The sequence below is a fragment of the Trichomonas vaginalis genome, chromosome V, assembly GCF_026262505.1.
Source record: "Trichomonas vaginalis G3 chromosome V, whole genome shotgun sequence".
Taxonomy (NCBI): Eukaryota; Parabasalia; order Trichomonadida; family Trichomonadidae; genus Trichomonas; species Trichomonas vaginalis.
In genome coordinates, this window is record NC_067207.1 from 21170101 (window position 1) to 21189111 (window position 19011).

The window sequence follows — 19011 nt, forward strand, 5'->3', positions numbered from 1 at the left end:
CCTCGAAAATTATCATCATACTTTTATCGAATCTCCTAATAAAACATTGCTTTATTTAGATCTGTGAGAGCACTCATGAATCATATCGATCAAAAGGGGCGAAAAGCAGGAAAAAACAAATCAGTATTTCATGTCAAATCATTATCTAAATCACAACCCAATATGACGATACAGACCGTTTGGTCGGAGATGATAAAAAAACATCTTTGATGTCTTCTCCAGAAGCATTCATAGAGCAGTTGGACGATAGAGAAAAGGCTTTATATTCCGAATTGCGTGATAAAGCTATTGCTAAATATTCAGTTAGTGATCCAAACATTAAACTTGGCCAATTAAATGAAGAAGTCAAAAAGCAATTCACACTCTTAAAATGGATCCTTGATGTTGACGAGAAGAAACTTCAATTTGGCAACAATGACTTAGAAAAAATGAATTTAACGTTTGGCCCAGATTTAACATCTTTACCAAGATACAGGTTGAAAGTAGCAGGACCATTCAAAAATGTAACTCATACTCCTGTAAAGCATAATCATACACAAAATAGATACAATCGCTTTGTCAAAGAGCAAAGTGCTTTAGAAGAATTCAAAGATATGGCTCCAACCGAAAGAATGAAGGTTTTTGGCAAGAAGTGGAATGAACTAACCGAGGAAGAAAAGAGCAAATATGCTTAAATTAATTAACGGCAAATAAATTTATATTATTATAAACAATAAAGAAAAAAGCAAATAAAATTACTATATATTTACATCCCATTCAAAATATAAATAGTTAACGAAGTATTACGATAATTTTGTAATGATATTTTCAAAACTAAAATATCTTTTTTGAGTAAGCTTCTTTCTACTGATAAAGCATTCTTTATCTGAATAACTTATATAATGATTAACAATAAGGTTGATTTTAAAACATAAATTTGAAATTTTTTATATAAATCTCGTCCTCTATATATGATATCAAAATGTGGTAAGTTTATATAAAAACCAATATAAAAATTTCAAGTTTTTAAATTAATATGAAAACTAATTTGAAGGATTGTATCCCGGAGATTTTGCAATGATATCCATTGCTTCCTGGTACTTCATTGCTACTGCCAAGTCATATGCAGATCTTCCGTTAATATCTTTAGCGTTACCATCAAATCCCTTTAATGAGCAAATTAATTTTATCATCTCTGTTTCTCTGTCAGAAACTAAACGGTGCAAACAAGTCCATTGGTTATGATCAGAAGTATTAATATCAACTCTTGGGTTTTCAATAAGAGCCTGAACAACTTTATAACAATGGTTTGTTGTTGCAAAAAGAAGTGCTGAGCATCCATTTGCATCTTTCCAATTGACATCAATTTCACTGCATTGTGCAAGCAAAATTGCCATCTGTAAATCAGAATATAAAATTGACTGATGAAGAGCTCCCCAAAGCTGAAGATTTGCCATTGGATCAGCACCATATTTTAAGCATTCACAAAGTGTATATGCATTGTTATATCTTGCACTAAAAATATAAGCATTGTTGATTAAATCATGTGGATATCTACCTTTTTCATCTAAGTTTTGTTCAATTATCCAATCAAAAATATGATATTGTCTATGCTCAATGCAAGGTTCCAAATTATATACATCAAACCCTTGTTGTTCAAGAATACGTAATATTTCCAAAGCGCCACCAGAAATTGCGAAATAAGCAGCATCTTGGCCCCATTTATCTTTCGCATTCAAGTTTGCACCATTCAAAAAAAGCCATTTAAAACAATTAATAGAATTACAATATGCTGCATATAAAATTAAAGTCGGATCACCTTGTAGTACAGGATAAGGCTCCATTAATACCATTTTGTTAATTAATTTCATGTTAATATTAAAGTTTGGAGCTAATGAAAATTGATTTAATTTGTCTACATCGTCTGTTGCAATGGCATGCTGGATTGAATCAAGTGGATGACCATAATGTACTAATTGATCTTTGATTTCATTTATATTATTTATAAATTCGTTAAAATATGAAAAACTTTTTGTAAATTCATCCGAGAAAATTCTAGTATATAATGTTGGATGTAATTTTGCAATGACACTTCCGAAAAATATCTTAATGATTGCAATCGTATTTACTTTTTCTTTTGGTTTCTGCAAAATTGCATCAAAAATTGGTAAAAGTTCATCTAAAGTAAGTGTATTTTCTTCCAATAGGCGATACATGAAGTGATATGCAGCGCATAGACCTGATTTATTGTTATCGTCTACACCTGATAGTGTTTGTTCAATGAATATTGCTTTGAATGGCGTCAAATTTCTTTTTGATTCATCTGAATTGATGATATCTTTAACTAATCTTGTTAGGAAACCGAGATTTTGTGGTCTGACTGTATAAGCTTGAAATATTTCGTGAGTTAAAAATGAAATCTGATTTGCAGAGTTAAGATAATCTGATTTAAGGATTAAATCAAGTGTTTCTTGGTAGTCATCTTCATTTATTAATGTTAAACCCTTCTGAAATATGATTAAGTCTTGAAAATGATCAATCATAAAAAATGTCAATTTAAAAATTCAGAACGATAATTTCAATAAAAAATTTTGGTCAGATGCTTAACTATTGAATGCACTTTTGATGTGCTTTATTATTTGATAGTATAAAATGAAATCTAAAGAGTCATTAGATTGATCCTATGATACTGAGTCTATATTCAAATTGGAGTCAAGGATTCTCCCCTTTTTTTGAAACTCTATTTACAATTGTAAATTTACCATGAACAACAAGCATATGAGATACAACCCATTGATATGTTATGATATTTAATGCATATTATTTGTCCATATCTATCTATCACTTGCCATGTAAAGCAAAAAGACAAGCAGAGAACTTATATCTGAAATCAAAATCTTATTTCAAAATTCCGAGAACACAAAAATAGTTGTTTTAACTTAGAGAAACTGTATTCCACTAAATAGATGAATGAATAGTAATTGCACAGTTGCGCGAAAAATGTGTCAAAGACTAGAAAAAGAAGCGAAGTTTTAATAAATGATGTATATGCAGGGGCTATCGAGTTTGTTCCAAAATAACGGGTTTGAAGGCCCGCTGTAGTATGATATGAAACAAATAAAAAATTAATTAATAAAAAAACCTAAATTAAATTTAATGCCTATGAGATCTATGACTTCTCTTCTTATGTCCGCCAGAGCTACTACTTTCCTCTTGGCTGCTGCTACTTTCTTCCTTCTTTTCACTGCTATCATCATCTTCGCTACTTGACTCTTTCTTGTGTCCTCTGTGGCTCTCGTGGCCTCTTCTACTTCCATGAGACTTGTGAGAGCTCTTCTTTTCTCCAGAATCTGATGAATGCTTGTGTTTCTTGGAGCTGCGGTGTTCTTCTTCACTATCAAATAATTCTGCATCAACTTCTTCAACTTGGTTGGCGTATCTTGGCATGTAAAATGTATCGTCATCGAATTTCTTGCGGAATCTCTCTCTTTGCTGTGCAGAAACTTCTGGCTTATGGCGGTGGTTATGGTTAGATGGAGTACGACCTGATTCTGTGACATCTCCTTCTTTCACGCGCTGATCGTAGCATCTCTTGCAATGAGGCCTGTTGTGAGCGCAGATTGCTTCACCAGGCTGTAGTTGACGACCGCAAATACGGCAGCAGAAGCAACGTTTGTGGTAGAACTTGTTTTGCCACCTGATTTTATTAACTTCGGTTAAACTGATTTCGCCTTTGCAGTATGAGCAAGATTTGAGGTATCTGATGCCTTGTTCTGGGCAGTAGTACCTGTTATGGTGTACAACGAAGTTCTTTCCGTTCAATTGCTTATCGCATTCGTAGCAAGTGAAGCATTTGACGTGGAAGTAGTGGGTTCTGTCGAAAACGTATCTTCCGAGAATTGGGTTGTCGCATTTCTTGCAGGATCTGTGAGCTGCGATGTGTTTGCAACTTTCACAGCAAAATTGGTTCATAACGACGTGGTAGTTGCTTTCGCTTAACTTTGTGCCGCATTCGTAGCATCTTAAGCAATCTTTGTGGATTGTAAGGTTGAGATCTCTAAGATTAATAATATCATCTGGATCGTCGAGGAAATCTGTGCAAATTGGGCATCTGTTGAGCTTACCATTGATTTTTGCGCATCCGAGGCATATTGGTTGCTCTTTGTACATGACGCATTCAGGTGGTTGTAAAACTTTTTGGCATTTGTAGCATTTGAGGCAAGTTGGGCAGTAGCAATTTCCGAAAGCGTAAAGATACTTGTTTTTGCAAGGCTTTGAGCAAACTTTGCATGTCTTGAGAAGAGAAGATTCAGGAGCATCGTCTTTGAAGTTTGCATTGTTAAATTGTGAGCCTCCTCCGAATCCCATTGACATTGTAACAGGTGGAGGTGGTGCCTGGCTTGTCATCATCTGGCTTTGGAAGGCCATTGTCTGATTCTGTGGAATCATAGTGCTCTGGAATGCCATTGAAGGTGGTGGAGGGGCCATTCCCATTCCTGTATTGAAGCTTGATGCTAGTGGTGGTGGCATCATGTTTGGTGGAGGTGTCATCGCCATTCTTCCACTTTGGAAGTTAGATGCTGGTGGAGGAGGCATCATATTGCCTGGTGGAGGTGGTGGTAAACCACTTGGGCCTGTAGGAAGTGATGTTCCGATTGGAGCTGGTTGATTTGCACTTGATGCTAAGCTATTGCTCATTAGAGGTGGAGGAAGGCCGGAGCTTGGCGGTGGTGGAAGACCTGTAGATATTGGTGCAGCAATCGGTCTTGAATTAAATGATCCAGCTGGTGGAGGAGGTAATCCGGCGCCTGGTGGTGGTGGTAAGCCACTTCCTGATGGTGGAAGGCCTGTACCAAGTGGAGCTGGTGGTAATCCGCATCCTGAGCCAAGTCCGGTGCTCATTGGTGGAGGTGGTAATCCGGAATTTCCTGGAGGTGGAGGTAATCCTGATGTTGCACCTGGTGGAGGTGGTAAACCACGGTTAGAACCGAATGCTGGTGGTGGAGGAAGACCACCAGAAGGTGGAGGAGGTAATCCGCTTCCTGCTGATGGAGGAGGTGGTAATCCAGCGCCAGGAGGTGGTGGTAAACCAGATCCAGAGCCTGGTGGTGGTGGTAAACCACGGCCGGATCCAAAACCTGTTCCTAAAGGAGGAGGTGGTAATCCGCCCATTCCAGATCCTGGGGGTGGCTGTAAACCACCAAATCCACTTGAAGGAGGTGGAGGCAAACCTCCCATTGCTGGTGGTGGAGGAAGGCCGCCCATTGGTGGAGGAGGTAATCCAGACATTTTAGATTATAAATTTAAATTTCGCATAAAAAGTGCTGAATTTTCTGAACGAATTCAAAAAGGAAATCAAAGAACTGAGGATTTAAAATTTGGAAAATATTCTATTGCGTGATAATGAAATTATATTGTCGTAAACAGAAATTCATCAAAAGTGACACCTCAGAAAAGCTAAAATATTGAATTTTTGGAACTTTTGATAGAGCACGTTTTTAAATATTAATTAAAGTAAATGTATATTTTGTAAAGATTCTTTTTAATAAAAAAATAAAATTTTGAAGAAGAACACAAAATTTCTGAAAAATAATATCACATAAACTCATATTATTTTCTAATATATAACTATTTTATATAAAAATCAAATTCAATGATCTTAAAAGCGAATGATAAACCTCAAATTTACGAATATAATGAGTGGGAATATAATGCTTATCTATCATAAAACCATATGAAATATCAATTTTTGCTTTACGCCTAATTTTTGACGACAATTAGCAAAAAATGTTAAATGTTAACACTCAGTCCATTTGAATATGAAAAATAAAATTGACTTTGATTAAATGTTTTTATTTATCATGCAATTCTTCTTGACACCAAAGAGTTGAATAAAAGTTCAAAAAATAAGATAGCTTAAAAAATAATATACGGTAGTGTTTACTAATAGATGAATAGTATATAAATTCTATTAAAATGGATTTGATCCAAAAAAATATAAAACCAAAAATAATTGTTATAATTTAAATGAAGAAGTAATTAAAAACGATTTTATTTATGATCAAATTTTATATATTTTTTTGGATCAAATCCATTTTAATAGAATTTATATACTATTCATCTATTAGTAAACACTACCGTATATTATTTTTTAAGCTATCTTATTTTTTGAACTTTTATTCAACTCTTTGGTGTCAAGAAGAATTGCATGATAAATAAAAACATTTAATCAAAGTCAATTTTATTTTTCATATTCAAATGGACTGAGTGTTAACATTTAACATTTTTTGCTAATTGTCGTCAAAAATTAGGCGTAAAGCAAAAATTGATATTTCATATGGTTTTATGATAGATAAGCATTATATTCCCACTCATTATATTCGTAATTTTTGAGGTTTATCATTCGCTTTTAAGATCATTGAATTTGATTTTTATATAAAATAGTTATATATTAGAAAATAATATGAGTTTATGTGATATTATTTTTCAGAAGATTTCATTCTATATGCCTATGAAAAGTACTCTCAAAACTAACTTTTCCTAATTATAATTAAATCTAGAATATTGTATTATGCTTAGTATTATTTCATTTTTCTCATTCAATTTCGAATTTACAAATGTCAAAAAATTGAGAGCCGTCACTTTTGATGAATTTCTGTTTATTACAATATGACATCAAATTTTTCTGAAATTTATCTTGTCAGATTTGTGACCGGAAACTAAATTTTTTTTAACTACGAGTGAATTACAGACGCTATTCTAATGTCTATGCAAATATGATGAAAATTTAGGCTTTGATAGCGAATTTTACATCACAGACTTACGTTAACGTTTTCTCAATTCAATTTTTCAGAAAATTGCATGAACTCTGATTTTCAATTTTTATTCCCGGTTCTAAATGTGTTTTGATTTCGATCCCTTGAAAATTGACATATAATTTCAAAATCTTCAAAATTTGAAAATAAACTTGGTAATTCCTTCAAAATTTAATTCTACGCTATCTTCTGGTAATGGAGTATCATTATCATTTGAACTTTCTTACTTTCATTCACAAATTGCAGAGAAATTTGTAAAAATTTAAGAATTTTTAGGTAAATTAAAATTTGTAATAGACAACAATCAATACCGCATGATTATCAATGTTGTCAGCATATTATTTATTGATTTCTGGCGAAAATAATTCTATTCCTTTGAATATCGCAGCACATAATCAAGAATTAACATATGTGTTACATCATGCAAGATATATTGCTCCATATGTGCAATGAATAGTATTCACTCAATATAATTCAAATAAAACTTGAAGTTTTGACTATGAAGATTGAAAAAAAAATATATAGCTAGGTATTTATGAGTATGGGTTATCTTGATTATAAGGGTTATCCTCATCTGGTTTGTTATTTGATGGCATCTCTGGTGGAGGATAATACATCAGATTTGGATTAGGAGTAGGGTCAACAAATTGTGGTTTTTGTGTTTGATTTATATGCAATGGATCATCGTTATCATCATAAGCAACACTGGGTTTTTCAGGATCCTTTTTATCTCCATTTGTTTGATCAATTAGATTTTGATTGAGTTCTGGTGTAAATCTATTAGCTTTATAATCTTTCTCAAAGTTGCGTTCCAGCGAATCGCATGCACATAATATATTAAATAATACTATTAAAGATGTAGGTAACATCATGGCGGCCATGAAAAGGATATTCGCCAAGAATAATGCTTGAAGGCAAATACTGCATTGTCCACAGGGGAAAAATGGAATTGCATCAGGGCAATTTTCCATTTCACAGCAACATCTATCTTTGGGCATGATCCATGAGTACAGAATCCACAACAATCTCCAAAATAGCAGAGATAGTTACGGCGACTTGAATAGAATATTTTGAACAATGGATAATAGTTTGAGCAACGATTATAGATACATGCCCATCGAAATCCCATTCTGTAGAGTCTATTAGGATAACAGCAACCCATACAAATAATCGCTGGCAAAATAGCAATACCACCATAAAAGAAAATAGCAACGGTTGGGAAGATTATATCGACTTCATCCATTAATAATAACCTTTTATTTGAAAATGAGGAATTTTTATTAATGAATATTCTTGGTGCTCTAAAAGTTGGTTTATCTCCTGAGATGACAGTTAAATCAAATCGTTGTTTTCCTTCAATTGTCAAAGCAAATGCAATTAAATTTTAAATCTCTGTATTATTTGAAAGTTCAGTATTGATTGACTTGGAATCTTTAGTTATATATGAAACTGATCCGAAAGGCTGATATTTTGGACGGAATTTGATTTTCATGTTTGATGTATCGAAATTTACATAGTTGATGATGCCATCTTTGGTTTTTGTATTTCTTAATGGATACATATCATTTGAATGCGTTGAAAATATTGTTTCCATATTATCAGAATTGGAAATAAATGCAACAACTGTAATACTAATTGGCCTTTGCATATTATTTGAAGTATTGATGGTTAATGATGTTATTTTATGATTTTCTCCAATATATGTTTTGTGATCTTTAAATTTAATTGTTTTTTCTAAATTATTTGTAGTCATATATGTTATGCTACCTTCTAATGAAGTTCCTTCGATCTTTATTGCAGTATGATAATAAATACCATCTGAATAATTAAAAGAAAAGCTTTTTATGGAATTTTTGTGAGCTGGGACGAACGACTGAGTTACTACTTGTCCATGACTCAAGTTTAACGTAAGGTCGTCCTTAAATCTGCAATGAACAAAACCAATCAACAAAAACATTTTGAAAGCAATTGAGAGATTTACAAAATTTGACGTGTCAAAATTCGGATTTTTGGACATGAAACTAATGTGTTTGTATTTTTAAATCAATTCATGACAACTTGGAAACGGTTTGACACCATCGGATCCGATAAAAATACACCCACAAATAATATGGTTACAAACAAGTATATACCCACAAATAATAACTCACCAATACTCTCATTCTCTCATGTGTAATAAAAGGAATAAATACTATTGCTGACCCAATATAAAATCCAATATTGAATTACTTGTACCTAACTAAGATTGTGAGAATATTTTCTTGATTTCTTCTGATTTTCTTTATTGACTTAGTATAAACAAGTTACCTCTAAAAAATAGAATTTCAAGAATTACTAGTTACATTACATTCTTGATCACAGATACTATTAGTGATAGCCTTATGATAATTTTTAAGATATTGCCGTTGATCAAGCTTTATCAAATTATTCTTGCTGAAATAATGACACAAAATGCATTAATTTATACACTCATTTAACCTCAAGTATAAAAATATATATTTAAGGATTATTATTAATGAGATGACTTTATAAATTTTGAAAAGACTAAAATTACATCTAAATTATCATATAATGGTAATAAAAGTGATCGCTTCTATATGTTGATCTATACTTGCTCATACAATGATGAAAATAAAGAAAAAAAATGTAATTTTTTGTATTTTAAGGGAAATTTGAATAAAATAACTATATCATGCAATTTTTCTGAAGATATATAATTTGAGGAATGGTTCTTATAGCTTAAATACGAGAGAAATTGCCACTTGTGAAATCTGAGTCGTATACATATTATTGATTTTGCTATAAATTTTACCAAAAAAATAACTTGTCGATGTTGTTAATTTGATCTGTATTTATATCATTCCAAACTGATTTTAACGACTATATTTTTCAGAAATTATTTGAAGTGTAACATTTGATAAAAAATGTTTTTATGGATAATATTAGCTTCACTTCTTGTAACTGGCTTGGTAGTTGGATGTGTTTTCCTCGCATGGAAGCTGTACCAATGTTGGAGGAAGAAGCATAATAGAGTCTCTGGCGAGGACGATAGTTCTTATAGTACTAGTAGTTCGTCAGATACTGCTGTTAGAAGGTCTGATTATCCAGTTCGACAATATGTATCATATCAGAATGAACAACGCTATTATCAAGTTAACCAAGAAATACTTTTAAGAAATGCTCTAGATCAATTTCAACAAGAGCAGGAAAGAGAAATATATACAATTGCAAAAGAGTTATATGAATATCAAAAAATAATTCAAAATGATGAACTTCAAGAAATACTTTTCCTATCAGTTATTTTTCTCGAAAATATTAATGAGATTCAAAGTAGCTTCAATGGTATGAAGATGTTAGAAGATTTTCGTGATTTATTACGGAATGTTCGAGATGAAATTCGTAGTGCATTAAATACACGTCGCACCATTCGGGTTGCTATTCTTCAACGTAATGGAAACGAAATTCGAGGAATGGTTGCGCAATTTCAGGCATAAAACATGTGCAAAATGATTTTTTATGTTATCGTTTTGTTTATTGATTTGAGTAAAGAATTTATAAGTAAATCTAGGTTTATACAATGGGTTTATAGAATTTTAAATAAATGCAATAACATTGGAATAAGAATTACCTATTAGTTCCTAATCTCAATTGCAATCATCTCATTTTAATGCAATTCTATGTATGTCATGGACAAATCTTTTCTTTAAATGTATGAGGAGATTTCTTATGGGAAATGGATCAACTAACTCTTAATCAGAAGGAATTGAATATGAAAAACTTTCTATCTGGCTTTAAAAATTACAACATATAGTGCTCATCTATTTTTATTAACAATTATATATCCATAAAAGTATTTGAATATGGGTAGAATCGATCAACAAGGAAAAAATTTTTTTTCATGGAAGCAATAAATCAAGGTCGAAAGCTTATTAAAGATAAAGTTCGCGATGTTAACACGGCCAAATCTCTTATTTCTTATGCAAAGCAGCTACTCACTAAATCTCGTGCTGCTTGGGCTCCTCCAGAAAAAGGTACAATTCCATATGATCCACAATCATGGATTGAAGAACTTTTATTTGTTGCATATGTTATTTCAACATGTTTTGAACAGAATCCAAAGCAATTTACCGATGAAAATCTTCAAAATCAGTTGGTTGCAATTTTATCGTACGCTTCAGTACAATTACGCCAGATAGATATGATATCTTCAATCATCGATTCGATTGTTCAGTCGCTTATTTGTCCAAATTTAGTTATTCCAGATTATATTTTACTTCATAACCACAACGCAGTTCATTTATTACTTAACGTTTATGAGTCTGAAATTTCAGATGGTGTTCTTTTATCGGCATGCATCTGCCTTGCAAAAGATAAAAACTTTTACCACTCAGTTGACAAATATTTACCAAGAATAGAACAGAAGTATCCAGCAGGAGCAGCATCACTGAAAGCTGTCCTCATCATGCAAAACATTTCCAACTCTCAAATACCAGAAAAAGCTCAAGAAGCTTTGACAATAATAAATAACGCGCTTTCAAAGGAACCTAAGAACCCACAGCTCTTATACAACGCTGCAGTCTTATGTCTCAAGCTCCACAACAAGGAGAAAGCCTGCGAATACGCTATTAAAGCTTTGGAATCAAATCCGGCTCTTCCTTACACTGTTCTTTTAGTTATGAAGTTACTGAGGTCTAACTGTGATTTTAAGGCAGCTCTTGACCTCGCTGATCGTTCTCCGTTAGAAGCAGGCTATTGGTCAAAAGAAATCGTAATCGAAGCTTGTCTTGTAGCCGCTGAGTCCGGAAACAAGCAAAAGATCGAGAAATACTTTACTAGACTCCGAAAATACTGGCGCCAGGACCCAGAAGCACTTTATGCAACTGTCAAAACATCATTGATGCTTAATAACATAGCCTATGCATCAGAATGTTTTACATTATGGTCAGAGTTCGACCAACAGTCGGCAGAATTCTTCTACGCCTATTCTCAGCTCTGCATTTACTCAAATGATCTGAAAGAAGCGGAAAGACATCTCATGTATGCAATTGATATTGATGGATCTTGCGCTGAATACCACTCTACACTTGCTCTTGTCCTTCACAAGCGTGGAAAACCAGAAATGGCAATTGAAAGAGCCAAATTCGCAATTGATCTTGATCCTGACTGCATACATTCGTGGCTTGTCCTCGCAAATGTTAGTGATGGAGATGTTTCGGCCAATGCTCTCAAGAAAGTACAAGATCTCAGATCTACAACTGTTGATATGACTGGAGTTGAATTAGTAATATGCAGTGGTGATAGTCGTGGATCTTTCTCAATAGAATAAATAATTTTTTATTATGAATCCAAAAAAAATTATCCTTTTTTTTTGAAAAAGTTTCATAAATGGGTGAATATGTTCCCTTTTGAGCAAATTAACTGGATTTCTTTTTCTTTTGTTAAAAATGCTTTAATTAATTTCATTAATAAATTTTACCTTGATGGATTATAGAATTGTATATGATTATTCTTGTTTTTAATATTGATAATGCTATATGTCAATATTCTCAGATTCATTTGTATTAATATCTGGTTATTCGAAACAGGAAAACTAATTTTTTGACATATACATTTGCAATTATCTTTTGAATACTTTATGTTCTTATAAGGATGTCGGAACTGCCAAAAGCGCAAATTTTGTTCATCAGGAATTGCCAAGCTTGGCAATTCTTGGATGAGCGAAGTTTTGAAAAAAAATAGTAAATTTTGCATTATTTAAGTCTGAAAGAAGCAAAAGAATGCTATATTTTAGTTTCTATATATTTTTGAAATAAAATGATGGCATTATTGATGATTTTTAGAAATTTGATATTTGAAATTGAATCATTTGATATTTTTGCCGAAGGATTTATGTTTTTTGTGATGTTGTGTATTAGGTTATAGCGAAACTAGAGATACTCAATGTAAACTCTTTTTAAAATAACGTACAATTGCCAAGGCAATTTTGGTTTTGGCAATTGTACGTTATTTTTTTCGCAGTGATTTGAGTGAATTGCCAAACCTTAAACTTTCTTGGCAATTGTACGTTATTGAGAATTGCCCAATTGCCATAAGCTTCAAGAAAGCTGAAACAATGACACTGAAACATATTTAACTACACGTAAAATCAAATCAGACTCATTTATTAAAAATGCAATATATTTATGCTTATTGTTTCGTTTAATCAACATGAATTTAAGACTAAATTCTTTCTTACATCTGAGATGGCCTTCTTACATGAATTATTATGTAAATTTTAGATTATTATGGAATAATATTAATCATTTGAACTGTTTTGCGGAGTTCTTTTGTGAATATGATACATTTGTTGAACTGATATTCAATTCTCAATAAGATAATGCATTTCTGTTATTATATTTCGAATAATTTTTTAAAATATTTTTTTTAACTGCTCACAAAATATAGCAGAGGACTCTCATCAAAATGAACGGAGTGTGATTTATTTTTCACATAGAAATTAAAATACAATATAATTAAAAATAAAATGAAGAAAAAGGAGAAAAAAATAGGTCCTAAAACCAAATACTAATAACTATGATATATGTATCTTATTGGGCGAAATTGGCGCCCTTCGGACGCCAATTTCGCCGGAAATTTTTTAAGAATTGCCAAAATGACCTCAGAATTGCCAAGTCTGCATCCTTAGTTCTTAAGATTACTTCTTGATGCAATATTAAATCATAGCGTTTTAAAAATGTAAAATGTTTACTAAGACGAACAGAGGTGATAAAAGAATGATATCCAGTTCGATGTTTAGATGTTATTTATGCCTTGACCAAAGGCAAAAATAACTTTGATTCTTTTATATCGCTTTCTGTGTTCTATTTTCTCCTCATCCAATACGCAATTTGGATTACGTGTTTTACTTGGAGTTTCTAATGGAGTGAGAACTGGTGTATATTCAGGTGTTTCATTAGCCGTGATAAATGGTGTTTCATTAACAGTACCCACAGGGGTTATTTCAGGAGTTTGCGCAAACGTAATTACGGGTGTTTCGTGAGCTGTCATGTGTACAGTTGAAAGCACTGTAAGATAAGGAGTTCGAAAAAATGTTTCATCTGGTGTGTATGCTGCTGTCTCATGAGGAGTTTTTATATTTGTAATGCTTGGAGTTATATAAGGTGTATCATTAGGGGTTATGGCCATAGTTATATATGGGGTATTCATTGGTGTTTCTTTAGCAGAGAGTTCTGGTGTGATGTTTGGAGTATTTCCTGGTGTTTCTTTGGCAGTATTATAAGCTGTTGAAAAAGGTGTCTCAGCTACTGTTTGATGAGCTGTTTCAAATGCTGAAGTAAATGGTGTCTCACATGCAGTTTGATAAGCTGTTGAAAATGGTGTCATAGAAGCAGTTTGATAAACTGTTGAAAATGCAGTTGAATATGGAGTATCAAAAACTGTTTGATAAACTGTTGTATATGGAGTTTCATAGACAGTTTGATAAGGCGTCTCAAATACAGTGGTGTATGGTGTCTCATATGCTGTACTTGAGGCGGTTGAACTTGGAGTGTCAAATGCAGTTTCAGCAGCAGTTGAATGAACTGTTGTATATGGTGTCTCATATGCTGTTGTTGATGCTGTTGAGAATGGAGTTTCAAAAACTGTTTCAGCAGCTGTTGAATGAGCTGTTGTATATGGTGTCTCATATGCTGTTGAAACTGCAGTAGAAAATGGTGTCTCATATGCTGTTGAAACTGCAGTAGAAAATGGTGTTTCATATGCTGTTACATAATGTGTGACTATAATTGTTCTATATATTGGTGTTGGAATATATTCAGCATATGGAGGTCCATCTAATGGTATTTGTTGGTATCTGTATTGACGATTGGAATCACCAAGAGGGTTATGAATATTAAAATCTATCTGCGGAATGCCTTCACCTTTTGTCTTTGAATAGGAATCACCAAAATTGACATTGTACTTGTTATTTGAAGTAAAATCTGTAAATAAGGATGAATAGACTGTAACAGATGATGACTGTAATGAAATGTCCATTTCATTATAAGCGAAACCACAATTTGAAATAGAAGCTGAGCATCCTCTTAATACCAAAGCATTATTTTTGTTTTTGTAGAAAAGAGCATCTCTTAGAATATTTCCATTCATGTTCTCTAGGTATAAAGCTCCGGAGTAATAAGATGTACTGTCAATGCAATAACAATTTGCAAATACATTTGCATTTAAGCTAACAATGTTTAGCATTTGTAGGGATGGTGAACTATATGATGAGTTTAAAAATCTGATCTCGCATCTTCGTCCATCAATACCAAAATATCCATTATTAACTCCACTAATTGCAACGTTATCGATTTTGGTTATCTCGGATGGGTTTGTTATTACGTGGAGAACTGCTCCATTAGTTGCAGTTGCAACACAATTTTTGAAGCAAAAATTTGATAACTCAATTCTTTGAGCATTATTAGCATAAATAACACCTTCACTTGATGTTTGGCAATTGTACATTGAACAATGTTCCATTTTCAGCATATACTTCGCTGAATTAATAATATATTTTCCATAATGATTAATGTTACTAAAGGTGACGTATTGGAAAAGATAATGCTGAGTATTCGCATTATATGGATTTCCATTTAGTGTGGATTGTGTTATTTCTCTGTTACTATCTGTATAATCGGCTTTAAGGAAGACGATTAGATAGCTAAACATAATGAACCTGTACTGGGTTTGAATGCCCTTTCAATTTTTACATCATATGAAAAAAATTGAATATGGTTCAGAAAAGCTTTTGATCCAATTTACAATTTTAATATATGAATTAGCTTACACATCATGAGGTAGTGAAAAATTAATTTGGCTAATGTTAAAGGAATTTGAAAAGAATTCAATTGTAAGATTTGAAAAGTTCTACCGGGAAAAACTTGATTTAACATTTTTTCCGATGAATTCTAAATTAATAGATGGAGTATATGTGATTGGAGATTAAATACATTTCAAAGGATTATCGTTTGATTCGCGAGTTACTTTGTTTATTAACAAAAATTCATCAAGGACTATATTGTTGTGGTAGGTTGGAGTACAATGTCATTAAAATTTGTTTTCAAAGGAATAACACCGCATCCTTTCAATTGTATTTGATAAAAAGCATTCAAAAAAAAGTTAACAATTCAATTGAAACGCTATTGAAAAAGGTCGAAGGACAGTAAACTTCGAATTTACAATATGTTTACTATTTTATACTAGCATTCTTGTCATATTCCTGAATTAATTCATTAAGGATACCCTTACGTGTCAGATTTTTTGCGCATACGAAGAAGTCATGCTAGACATGAGCTATAAACCTGAAATTTTAGCAACATATTTAAAACTTTTTAAACTACAATAGACTTTAATATTCAAGAACAAAAATATTCTTTTTAGAAATTACATAATTATTTTATGTGAAATCTATATAAAAACATATTTTGCGAGCGTAACTTTTTTCTTTATAAGCACCTTATATGACTGATAAACTGTGAAGGCACATAATTGTTAATTCATAGAGTTGATATGTTTCCAAAATTGAGAGGAAATTTGAAAATTGAATACCCTTTCAATTCAATTTTCAAAAGATATCAGCTCCTTCAATAATTGAAGGACGATTTTGATCATTTGCTCTTAAAACAAGTATGCCATGGAGAAAAAAGTTACGCTCGCAAATCTGAAATATAACTATCATATAAAAAAATTAAATTTCTAATTTTTTACTCTATAGATATTATTGGCCACTTGTGTAATGCATAAAAGTTTATGTCATATGCATACATTTGGAAGTATGGGAGACGAGGGAAATTACTTCTATGAGGGACTAGGATTTTTAAAAATTTCTCTATCGGACTCACCATTCAATTTCTCGAAAATTAAAAAAAATCAATAATAGCTAAAATGTATTATGCATAACAAATTTTAATGTTACACGGTATTTTTTGAACTTCATGACATGAATTTTCTTTATATTATTTTTTTTTTTGGATTTTCTATGATTTATGCGATAGGCTGGAACAACATTGTAAGTGCAATGATATCATTTATAGAGAAATCTAAAACTTCAGCATTCAGAACTCGCAACCACAAAAATATTCATTTGCTAAGTAAGTAAAGTTGATTAAGTTCGACACTTAGCTTTTATACGTAAAACCAAGTGTGTATTGTTATTTCTTGTTAAATTATTGAGAAAAAAATAAATTGTAAGAGAAACGATACTGATTATTGAAATAATATTGAGGGTAGCTGCAGATTTCTTCATTAACATGCCGGAAATTTGTTAATCTTGGTTTTCTATCATAAAATCTGTCGAAGAATCTAAAAACGGAGATATGAAATAGAGATCATGTAAATCTAGAGTATCCTGTCAGAAAAATAGACTAAGCATGTAACCCTTTTTTGGTCATAAACACTTTTTACCACTTAGTCATACAGATGATCATTAAATTTAAACGAGCACTTTTTGTCAGAATTTATTCTTTTACAAAGACAGAAGATTTTAGTATTATTTAATATTAGTGCTGTAGCAAAATTCAAAAAACGGTGAAAATTCAGTGAATTTGTGAATTCACATTTTTTTTCGACATTTTTCTTGATATATCCATACACATTAAGAACACAGCTTTGATACGCTTAAAAAAGCATATTTCATATGAAATTGTTAAAGAAATAAACAATTTATATAAAAATTGCACTTATGGGCAGTTTAGATATATAATTTATATATAACATATATACAAATCCATAGACAAAGTGCAATAACTACAATGTTGTAGAAAATTACAGCAGAAATACTGACTTTTTGAAGGATAATAAGAATTCTTCTAAATGTTGTATTTTTATAATTTGATTGATTTTTTTACTATTTCATTAATCTTTTATGAATAATAATTATTTTTAATATATGTGCTATTAAAATTTCAAATTTTGACTAATATATCTAAGTTATCTGAACGAAACATTTAGAAAATATCATACTTACATTGAAATAGCAAGTAGAGCATATTAATAGCAAGTTTCTTGGCTTTATATCTATCATCTATTGTTGTTTGATCAAACAAAATTCACTCTATTATATGGTGTCAATTAATTAAAACAATTTTTAATAGTTATTTATTTAGTGCGAATAAGTGCAAACTCATAAATGAATAACTTAATAGTAGAAATGAATTATCTGATATAAATCTCACATTTTGTCCATCAGAAATACTTTAATTGCATACGCATAACTATTAGTAATACGTCTGGAGTGTCAATTAATAACAATCCCACAACAAGTAAAATTCAGATTTTTATTAAACTTATTTTTTCCTAAAAGTTTTCTCAAATTACTATATATACATATGTGGATAAAATAATAGTAATATTGTAAAAAATTAGATAATTTTTTTTATTTGAGAACCTCTCAAAAGTTCATTCAATTTATCAATTGTTTCAGTTTGATGTATATTCATTTCTGGAGCCTAAAACTTTAGCAATCATGACAATATCATATTCTCTTTCTAACTACGCAATGTAAGGGTATCCTTAAATTTAAAATTCATTAAATCAAAAATTCGTCATAATTCAGAATATCAACATGTTGTTGGTATTGTATCAAAGAGTCAAATGACAGCATTATTCTTTTGTTTTTTTCATTTTTCCCAAAAATATATTTAATCGGAATATATTTCAGATCTGTATTAATCATGCATTTATTACAGCTGGTATTTTTCAACCATTCTGCAATATAATCATATTGAATTTCGGATTTAATAAAAAATATATATTAAAAAATTGTTGGAGTATCAACTCGTTGTACATTTGAATGATACTAATTCTTAGATGTGAATAGTAATTCGTGAACAACTTGGTCAGATGCCGGGTTTTTGGTTCAATTTTTTTGTGATTCAAGTGAAAAATAGTAATTAGCTATAGTATATGTATACATGTCTAGTAAGGATGTGTTCCATAGGGTTTAAAAGTAATAATTAAAAGGTTGATTTTTCTTTACAATTTAAATTTCAAGAAGTAAAAGGAGATTGTTGGTATATGAGTTCTTGATGACTAACAAATACCGAAACATGTCAATTGAAGTTGACATTCAGTGCTTATTCCCCATAAGTCTCCAAAGCCATTGAAATTGTGAGGTTTACATCGAAATTTTTTCGAAAAAATGGGAAATTAAAATGCAATGATTTTATGATAAATAGATATT

The 19011-nt window shown here is 31.4% G+C and overlaps 8 protein-coding genes across 8 annotated transcripts, besides 2 other annotated features; 3 read left to right on the forward strand and 5 right to left on the reverse strand.

Annotated features, from left to right (window-relative positions):
• Window positions 1-179: 179 nt before the first annotated feature.
• Window positions 180-757, forward strand: TVAGG3_0376460 (uncharacterized protein; the record flags this gene model as incomplete). Its single annotated transcript, XM_001328791.1, has 1 exon — window positions 210-674. One exon carries the CDS (start codon window positions 210-212, stop codon window positions 672-674), a length of 465 nt encoding a protein of 154 aa, XP_001328826.1.
• A 265-nt stretch (window positions 758-1022) lies between these two features.
• Window positions 1023-2522, reverse strand: TVAGG3_0376470 (Ankyrin repeat family; the record flags this gene model as incomplete). Its single annotated transcript, XM_001328792.1, has 1 exon — window positions 1023-2522. The coding sequence occupies one exon, from the start codon at window positions 2520-2522 to the stop codon at window positions 1023-1025; it is 1500 nt and encodes a 499-aa protein (XP_001328827.1).
• A 610-nt stretch (window positions 2523-3132) lies between these two features.
• On the reverse strand, window positions 3133-5268 carry TVAGG3_0376480 (uncharacterized protein; the record flags this gene model as incomplete). The annotated part of the gene is made up of 1 exon (XM_001328793.1): window positions 3133-5268. One exon carries the CDS (start codon window positions 5266-5268, stop codon window positions 3133-3135), a length of 2136 nt encoding a protein of 711 aa, XP_001328828.1.
• A 126-nt stretch (window positions 5269-5394) lies between these two features.
• Window positions 5395-5432: a mobile genetic element.
• Window positions 5433-6607: 1175 nt separating this feature from the next.
• Window positions 6608-6644: a mobile genetic element.
• A 683-nt stretch (window positions 6645-7327) lies between these two features.
• Window positions 7328-7675, reverse strand: TVAGG3_0376520 (uncharacterized protein; the record flags this gene model as incomplete). Its single annotated transcript, XM_001328794.1, has 1 exon — window positions 7328-7675. One exon carries the CDS (start codon window positions 7673-7675, stop codon window positions 7328-7330), a length of 348 nt encoding a protein of 115 aa, XP_001328829.1.
• Window positions 7676-8178: 503 nt separating this feature from the next.
• On the reverse strand, window positions 8179-8751 carry TVAGG3_0376510 (uncharacterized protein; the record flags this gene model as incomplete). Its single annotated transcript, XM_001328795.1, has 1 exon — window positions 8179-8751. One exon carries the CDS (start codon window positions 8749-8751, stop codon window positions 8179-8181), a length of 573 nt encoding a protein of 190 aa, XP_001328830.1.
• A 967-nt stretch (window positions 8752-9718) lies between these two features.
• On the forward strand, window positions 9719-10288 carry TVAGG3_0376530 (uncharacterized protein; the record flags this gene model as incomplete). Its single annotated transcript, XM_001328796.1, has 1 exon — window positions 9719-10288. The coding sequence occupies one exon, from the start codon at window positions 9719-9721 to the stop codon at window positions 10286-10288; it is 570 nt and encodes a 189-aa protein (XP_001328831.1).
• A 404-nt stretch (window positions 10289-10692) lies between these two features.
• On the forward strand, window positions 10693-12144 carry TVAGG3_0376540 (cellulose synthase operon protein C family; the record flags this gene model as incomplete). The annotated part of the gene is made up of 1 exon (XM_001328797.1): window positions 10693-12120. One exon carries the CDS (start codon window positions 10693-10695, stop codon window positions 12118-12120), a length of 1428 nt encoding a protein of 475 aa, XP_001328832.1.
• Window positions 12145-13586: 1442 nt separating this feature from the next.
• TVAGG3_0376550 (bifunctional inhibitor/lipid-transfer protein/seed storage 2s albumin superfamily protein family) lies at window positions 13587-15500 on the reverse strand (the record flags this gene model as incomplete). The annotated part of the gene is made up of 1 exon (XM_001328798.1): window positions 13587-15500. One exon carries the CDS (start codon window positions 15498-15500, stop codon window positions 13587-13589), a length of 1914 nt encoding a protein of 637 aa, XP_001328833.1.
• Window positions 15501-19011: the final 3511 nt, after the last annotated feature.